This window comes from Sarcophilus harrisii, chromosome 1, assembly GCF_902635505.1.
Source record: "Sarcophilus harrisii chromosome 1, mSarHar1.11, whole genome shotgun sequence".
Taxonomy (NCBI): Eukaryota; Metazoa; Chordata; class Mammalia; order Dasyuromorphia; family Dasyuridae; genus Sarcophilus; species Sarcophilus harrisii.
Genome location: NC_045426.1, coordinates 668,131,196 through 668,139,893, shown reverse-complemented (window position 1 = coordinate 668,139,893; position 8,698 = coordinate 668,131,196). Strand labels below are relative to the sequence as shown.

The 8,698-nt window shown below is 53.9% G+C and overlaps 1 protein-coding gene across 5 annotated transcripts in view; it reads left to right on the top strand.

The window, feature by feature from the left end:
- The first annotated feature begins 2,128 nt into the window (after positions 1–2,128).
- SSBP4 (single stranded DNA binding protein 4) overlaps positions 2,129–8,698 on the top strand; it is a 38,265-nt gene continuing 31,695 nt past the window's right edge. Inside the window, exons 1-2 of one of the 5 annotated variants that reach the window (XM_031948203.1) lie at positions 2,134–2,288; positions 2,388–2,487. In XM_031948203.1, the coding sequence (XP_031804063.1) occupies positions 2,429–2,487 (59 nt within the window). In that variant the 5' untranslated portion in view covers positions 2,134–2,288; positions 2,388–2,428. Of the gene's footprint in view, positions 2,488–8,698 lie in introns of all 5 variants that reach the window. The other 4 variants (XM_031948206.1, XM_031948207.1, XM_031948202.1 and 1 more) reach the window with 4 other exon arrangements.

Here is an 8,698-nt window from a genome sequence, read left to right as displayed (position 1 = left end):
CATCTTTTTTTGTTGTTTTCTAGATGTAGAAACTGAGGCACAGAAAGGGTCAAGGACCGAATCAGGGTCCCCAAGCTAGTGACAGGTTTGGACCTCAGTCTTCCAAGAGACAAAAAGAGCTGCTCCTTCCCTTGCACAGATCTTGGTCAGGAAAGGGTGGGGGTGGGGGTGGGGGTGGGGGTGGGGTGAAGCAACAGCTGCCAGACAGGAAGAGGACCAGACAGGGATGGCTGTTTTAGACTCTTAGCTAGGAAGAAACCTTAGGGATCATCCAGTCCAAAGCTCTTTTTACACAGGGGTGCACAACAGAGAATCTACTAGCCCCAAATCACTCAACTAGCGTGTGGTCCTACAGGACCCCGACTTCCAGTCCAGGGGGCTTTCTTGCCAGCCAGCCTCCAGCACCCACTGGGCCGACAGAGCAGTAAGACAGAGAGAGAGCTCTCTCTCCTGTCCTCAGGGATCTTAGCATCATAATTGACATTCACTTAAAAATGTGCAAAACCCTCCATCACTGCTGAGCCTTGGAGTCTAATCCCTACAGGGTATCGTGCAGATGGGGAAACTGAGGCACAGAAACAGCTGTGACAAGTCGCGGAGGAAACCAATGTGAGAGAAACGACTTACCAAGGAGGGTTAGCTTTCACAGCAAGCCAGATTCTAAGCGGCCTAAGACCAAGTTCAGCACCATCTCCTGAGCCCCCCAGATACATGCACTCAGAGAGTCCCTGACTCTCCCTTACAACCACATCCACAATCTTGGGCAGATAAACATCCATCCAAACAACCATCCATACAGCCGCAGGCACCACCAGACAGCCGCCAGTCATGACTTCCCACAGTGTGGGATACCGGGGAGCGGGCTGGGGGAAGAGCATTCTGACTCGTTAAGTTTCGGATGCCGCAGCCCCGAGGTGCCCGGGGACCTCAGTTTCCTCATCCGAAAGAGATTTACAACAGGACCCGTGATAGCTCCCCAGGTCACATCAGAGAACGAATGTAAGAAGCTACAGAAATGTCAGTTATCATGGTTACTATTCCAAGATCCCAGTCACCCAAAGCAGAGGAGGGGTGCCCAGGAGGAGTCTGGCCCTCTTCCCATGGAGGGTGGATGTAGGGGCAGAGCTGGGAGCACCAGGTTGGAGACGGGCAGGATTCTGTAGGTGGATGCTTGAGGGGAGGGAGCCCCTCGCTTGGGCTGGCCAGGAACAAGGAGCAGAGAGGAGGGAGGAGGGAGGGAGAAGGGAAGCAAACCCCCCCCCACACACACACACACACACACCACCACTGCCCCCACCCTTAGCCTGGGAGCTCTGGGAACCCAGCCTGCCAAAAGAGTTCTCTGAGAACTCCCCTCCCAGGCGCCCCGGGGCAGCTTTAAAGGGGGAAAGAGAGAGGGAAACTGGGGACCCAGGGGGCGGGGGTGGGGCTGGGGGAGGGGCGTCCATCCACCCCGGGCCCTCAGCCCCCAGCGCTGCCGGCTCTGAGCCCCCTAGACCGCGAAACCTCCGCGCGGTTGGTGGGGGCGCGGAGACTCAGGGAGCCCCCCCCAAAGGGAGAGAGCAGGAAAGCGTGTGGCTGAGTCTGTGTGACCTTGCGTGTACACGCGTGTGTCCGTGGGATTTTTGTGAGTCAGTCTCTTGTCCGCTCCCAGAGAGAAGCTTCCTTAACCACAGTAGGAGCTTAATAAATGCTGGATCAAATTGCGACCAAGCGGGAGTCTGGGTCTGGCGGAGGGCTTGAGGGGGGGGGGCGAGGGTCCGCCCCCCGAGGGGCAGCGGCGTGCGGCCCTGGGGGGCTGTGACAGCGGGGGGTACCCGTCGCGGCGGGGGAGAAACCAAATATCGCAGGCGCGTGTGTGTTTGTGTGCAGGGGAGAAGCCAGGTGCGGGACAGGCTTTAGGTGTGCAAATCCCGCCGATGTGAGAGAGGGGAGGCGGGAGGGGGGGACGTGCGTGTGCTAGTGTGTTCCCGTGCGCGAGGACCTCGCGCTGGGGATGTCAGAGCGTGAGTTAGTGTGTGTGCGGTGGGGGGCGGGAGGAGCTAGGGGAGGGAAGGGGAGGAGAGACCCTCTCCCCTCCGCCGCAGCGGCCGCTCTCGCCTGGCGCCATCGCCCTTTTAAGAGCTGAGTCTGGAGAGGGAGGGAGAGAAGGCTGAGCGGAGCTGAGGGAGCAGCGCGCGATTCCTGGAACAGCCGGACCAAAAAAAAAAAAAAAAAAAAAAAAAACCAAAGCCGGAGCTGAAGCTGGAGCCGCCGCGACCGTTTCAAGTTCCCCCCGCGTGGAAAATGTACCTGATTTCTGTCCAAAGCTCCGGGATGTAAAACTAAAAGGGGGAGGGGGGGTAGCTATGGAGATGGAGACCTCGGCAGGCTGCTTTCTTTGACAGGTGTGGAGTAGGGGAAAAAGTCTGAAAGAGAAACAAGCAGCATGTACGCCAAGGGAGGAAAGGGCTCTGCCGTCCCCTCCGACAGCCAGGCTCGGGAAAAGTAAGTGCGGCGGCGCCGGCGCCGGGGCCGGGCGGCCGGGGAGTCCCTGGGAGCGCGGGGCGCGCGGGGGCCGCGGGAAAGCGGGGGAGCTCGGGAAGAGCCCCAGGGAGCGCGGAGCCGCCGGAGAGGCGAGGCGAGGGGGGGTGAGGCTTGCGCGGAGCCAGGACGCGCGGGGCCGCGGGGAACGGAAGGGAGCGCGGGGCCAGGGCGCACGGGGGCCCCTGGGGACACCGAGGGAGGGGGACGCGGAGCCCCCGGCCTTGGGGCGCGGGCGCCACAGCAGCACCGGGGCGGCCTCGGGGAGCGCTCCCGGCAGGGGAGAGCGAGGCTGCAGGAGCCGGGGAGCCGCCGAGCTGGGGGGTCGGGGCCCCTGTTCTGTGCGGGGCCCAAGTTGCCGGCCATCTCGGGGGACGTCGGACACGGGGAGGGCAGCCCCCGGAAGGGGACAAGTGGCGGAGCCCCATCCCAGTCCCCTGTCCCCCCGTCGGTCCCCCACGTACTAACTCGCCGCCGCCTTTAAAGTTTTCGCTGGGCGCCGCGCGGCGGGGCTGGGCTGGGCTGGGCTGGGCCGCCCTGGCGTGCCTCGGCGCCGGCCCTGAGAACGCCGTCAGCCCCGATCGGAGCTGGGGGCGCCGGGACAAGGCAGGCGACGGGCAGGAGGGCACCGGGGAAAAGTTTGGGAGCAGAGCCGCGGCGAAGTTGGCGGCCCCTGGCCCGCGGCGGATAGTGGGGAGCGGCCGGCCCCGAGCCAGGCAGAGCGGGAAGGATTTGGGGCGGGGGCCAGTGCTGGGGTTCCGCAGGCTGGGAGCCCCAGGGCCCGGGGCCCAGGCTGCGGCGGCAGACGACGAGGGGCCCGGAGCGGGGGACTGGGGGGTCAGGCTGCAGGGGGAGGCAAGGATCCGGCTGCCAGGAAGTTCTCCTCTGGGTTGCTTTGCTGTCTGTCCGGCCGCTGAGCTCGGCTGGAATCAGGTCCCGAGGACCTCAAGGCAGCCTGGGCCCGGAAGGGTTTAGAAGGCCGCCGAGGGGAAGGAGGCGGTGGTGTAGACGGGACGTCCCCATCCCTCCTCCCCAGCTGTAGGAGATCACCGAGCTTAGGCCGGTCACCCCCGCTCCAGGGCCCCAGGATTCCTAGGACCCCTCCTCCGCCCTCCTGCCGCCCCAAGCACTAGGAGCTCCCGGGAAAGTTGCAGGCTAAGAGGTGGCCCCCTGGGCCCCTGGGGACAGACACGCCCCCTCCACCGGCGGCCCCGCCCCGCGGCCACCTGTCCGTCTGCCCTCTGGTCCCCTCCTGCTCCTGGCGACCGGGAGGAGCTCCATACTGAGCTTCGGGGCGGGGCGTGGAGGCCTCCCGGGGGACTGGTCTGGGCTGGGGTCAGGGCAGGGTCGGGGGCTGGAGGAGCCGGAAACTTGGAGATTTGGGGGGAGCCCTGGGGGGCCTTGGCTGTCCACGGGATAGCCGCTGGTCTAGTGTGCTCAAGGCCACCACACAGAGACCTGGGCTTCGGCACCCAGACCGGGGCTCTGGAGCAGTGGGACCCTCCTCCATTGCTAAGGCTTCTGGGTAAGACCCAGGGTCCCCAATCTCCCCCTCCTCTGCTGGGGCTGAGGGCCCGTGCTATCAGGCTTTGGTTTCCCAAGAGGCCCCTCCCAGTCATCCCCTACACACATAGGCTCCCACCCACCCAACCTCAGTGGCCTCCCTTCCTCCTGCCACAGCGCACCTGGTCTTCTGGTGATGGCTTGCTATTGTAGGGTAGCTCTTGCTGGGCTAAACCTGGGCTTAGGGTGGCTGCCCACAAACTTAGAGGATTCCAGCAGAGAAGGCCCCAAGATCCCTTAGAACAGAGGAGGCGAAATGTCATGCTGGGGAAGGAAGGCTCTTAGTCCAGAAGGTCACAGCTGGAGAAGGCCTTCAAGGTCAGAGTAGGGAGGCACCTTAGGGATGAATGAGTGCAGCCCCCTCTTATCAGGAAATCTCTAAAATCCGGGGTCCTCTAACTGTCACCCCACACTCACTGCTCCTGTTCCTGCCCTCTAGGACCAATCAGGCAGGTGCTTCTCCTATATAATATAGCCTTTCAAAGGCAGTTATCCTGACTATTCTGAGTTTTTGCTTTTCCTAGATAAATTTTAGTTCCTTCCAATAATCCTATGACTCAAGTTAAAGGGGCTTCATCATGCTGCTGGCTCTCCTCTGGAGGCCTAATTGTTTATGTCCTTCAGTGTAGAACTGAGCACACTGCTCCACATGTAGTCTGGCTAGGGCATAGTGCAGAGGGCCTATCAACTCCTTATTCCTGGAAGCTCTGCAGCCCCACATTTCTTTCCATTTTTGAGCTGCTCTGTTACACACAGTTGGCTCCTACCCAGTTTACAAGCCACTAAAAACCCCCAGATCTTTGCCCCCGAACCGAGCTTCCCCCATCATCTACTTGTGAAGTTAGTTTTTGGAATGTGATATTTCTTCCTATTGAATTCTTGTGAAGCTGGTTAAGGCCTTTTTTATTCCTTATTCTGTCATCCTTGTTAGCTAGCCGACCTACCGCACCTCATATCATATAGGTAGTCACTGGAGACCTTCAAAGTTGACCTGGAACTATTTATTGAGGGCTATTTTTTTAAAAATCTAATCTTCAGCATCCTAGTTTGTCTCATGATCTAGCCAGGTTAAAGGGTTAGTGGCAATGAACCCCAAGGTTGTTGGGGAGGAGATGGGCTTCTACCTACCTTTTCCCCTCTGGCTCAGTTCAGTGATATCTCCTTCCAAAGACCTTACTCCATGGGTCTTCTTACCTCATCCCCAAGACTTCCCCAGCTTTTCCAAGCCTCTGGATGAGCTTCTTTTACCCTTCAGCATTAGATTTCCCCAAGACTTCACATTTTCAACATTCCCTGTCGGTCCAGGAGAACCTAAACTCATAGAATTTGACTTGGAAGTGACACCAGGAGACACATAGTCCCAACTAATGCCAGAACAGGAATCCCCTTTTTCATCTTTCCATAAATGGTCAGTGAGTTTCTACTTGAAGACTTCTAGTGACAGAAAACTCACTATCTCTAAATGCAAATCATTTTACCTTTGGATAATTCTAATTGTAAGGAAGCTTGTCCATAAAGCTTGTTTGTAAAAAGCACCAATTTGGGTTTCAGAGGAGGATGTTCAAGTCCAATTTCTGCTATTGTTACCTTGGATAAACCATTTAATCTCTGAGAACCTCAGTTTCCATATCATAAAATAAGTGGGTTTCCACATCTATAAAATAAGTGGGTTGGACCACATGACGTATGAGATCCTTTTGAGCCATGAATGAATGAATGACTCATGTGTGAGGCACTGGGAAAACAAAGAATGGGACAAAGTAAGCCTGCCTTCAAGGAGATCACATTCTGATGGGGAAGACAATATGGAAAAGTCACATGCACAAAAAAGATCTAAATTGAAGGGAATCTCAGACAGAGAAAAGGCACTAACAAGACTTCTTGCAAAAGGTGGGATTTTAATTGAGACTTAAAGGAAGCCAAGAGTTAGAAAAAGAAGGGAAAGCATTCTAGGGATGAAAACTGCAGGAAAAATGCTTGAGGGAGGTGGAGGATCTTGTGAAAGGAACTGCCATGAGGCTGCACTTTGTTGTAGAATATATGGAAGGGTAGAAGGTTGAGAAGGAGCCAGATGCGAGGGTTATATCTGTTTGATCCTCGAGGCAATGGGGAGCTAATGGAGTTGACTGAAAAGTGGGGTGGCCGGGCCTTCACTGAGGGAGGTTCCCTTTGGTAGGGGAGGGAAGGGTTTATGAAAAGCATGGACCGTGCCTGCCTTGGGACACTTACATTCTGATAGAATAGGTAGGAGACTCGTGCCCATTGAAGAGCCCCTTGGCCCGGAAAGTTTCTGGGATGGTGAATGAGGCCATGGGGAAGGAGAATGACAAAGTCCTTCCTGGGATGCTTGGCAGAATTGATTTCATCCTCTAGGCCTTAGATCAAACTGAGGTCCCCCTCCCACTGTAAACTGCAGAATTGAATCATTGTGCCCTGAGATGGTCCTTTACCTACATGGAGACAGTGATCATGGCCAGTTAATTCCTCTCAAGTTCCAGAACAGGAATATCCAGACTCAAGGCAACTTGGAAAGGATTTGCAAACACTGGGACATACTTAAACTTCTCAAGGGGATATTCCAAGCTGACTTGGGTCTAGTGGAAATTGGAGCCAGAAGACCTGGGTCTGTTGTTAAGGCCAAATAGGTGTCTTCAGATAAAGTGACTGCCCTCCCCGAGCCTGTAAAATGGATAAAAATCCTACTTGCCCCACTCACCTTGCAGGAATATTGGGAGGAAACTATTTGTAAGTCATAAAGTGCCATGTCAATGTGGGTCATTATTATAAAGTCACTTACATTTTGACTTAATAAAAATACCATTTTTATTCAAGGCCTTCTAGGAGCTCCCTGCCAGGAGCTGATTTCAAATCCCTGTCCTTTTATTTACACCCTTGATTTCTGGGGATTCTTATGGTCTTTGTGCCTTCATGTATAAAAGGAAGGGTTTGGAGTAGATAGCTTCCAAAGACCCTCTGGTTCTAGGTTCATCATTTATCTGGTTTTAGGTCACCTGTGCCAGCCTCCAAAGATCCTTCTGGATCTAGATCTGTCAACTGTCTGGTTCTAGGTCATCCAGCCTCCAAAGATTTTTTTGGTTCTATGTCTACCATCCCATCACACGAGCCCACTTCTTGCTCCAGCTAGGCCTCTCACTTACCAAGTTGTTGTTTGGAAATGCCTCTTGTCTAGTCTGATCCTTTTGAGTGGAAGACCCAGAATCCTAGAGCTAGGACTTCAGGAGTCCCTTCAATTTACAGATCAGAAAACTGATATTCAGGGAGGTTTTTGGGGAAAGATAATGAACACAATGAGACTGAGACACTATTTGAACCTCCTGGAGGAGGTAGAATATGGTTAATGGTGTGAGAGAGAAGTTTGGACAATCCTAACTTGGTGGATATATACCTTATAGTTGCTAACACATAATAGGTATTCAAATGAATATGTCTTGAATCAATGAATGAACTAGTTCTCTGCCTGGCATTCAAAACCTTCCACAACGGGGTCCTCCCTTACCTTTTCAGCTTGAGTCAGTCCTTTCTCTGCATTCTGTAATCAGCTCAAGTGGACAAATCTCTGTCTTTGAAAAGTGTTCTTCAGCCTTCATATCTTTGCTCAGGATTTAGCTGTGCCTAAAATGTTCACCCCTCCTACAACTGTTAAAGTCCTACCGGTCATTCAATCCCCATTTATTAGACACCTACTATGTTCAAGATACTTTATATTTTATAAGCATCTTCAGACCTTCACCCTTCCCTTGAGATAACAGCCTTCTCTCTCAGCCTTGCATTTATGCTCGCTCTCTGATGCAATTATCCAGTGATGCTGTGTATGAGTATCGATTGACCGCTCTTCTTCCTAGACTGTGAGTTCCCCAGTCATGTCTTATCTGAACATTGCATGTCCTCTAAGACTCAGCCAAGTGCTGTGCACATAGTAGGCACTTGATACATGTAAAATGAATAAACAGATGAGTGAATGAGATACAGATTGGGGGAATCAGCTACCTAAAAGAAAGAGCTGGTATTCTGGGAGTGAATGGAATTAATTTCAGAAGAAAAAAAAAAAAGCAAGAGGGCATGGAGAAAGAGACAGAGAGGAAGAAAGGTGGGAGAGAAAGAAAGAGAGAAGGAGGAAGGGAAGGAGAGAGAGACAGGTGAGGGGAGGGAAGGAGAGAGAGAGAGAGAGAAAGGAGGGAAGGAGAGAAAGAAAGAGAGAAGGAGGGAGGGAAGGAGAGAGAGAGAGAGAGAGAGAGAGAGAGACAGGTGGGGAAGAGTGAAGGAGAGAGAGAAACAGAGAGGAAGGAGGGAGGGAGAGAGAAACAGGTGGGGGGGAGGGAAGGAGTAAAGGAGAGAGAGAGAGACAAAGGAAGGGAGAATGTGTGTGAATGTAAAGAAGGAAAGGAAGAATTTGGCTTCTAGCTAAGTCCTAGGAAATAGTCAGTTGTGAGTACATACTAGTAGAGGAACAATCTGATAGGTGAGAAAAGAATAATTCAGAGCAATATCACGGGAGACAAGAGAGGAGAGCTTCTGGAGGGAGACTGGGACAGCCTCAGTGCCCACTGATGGCATCAAGAGGTCATAGAAGAATTCGCCCAAGAAGAAAAGA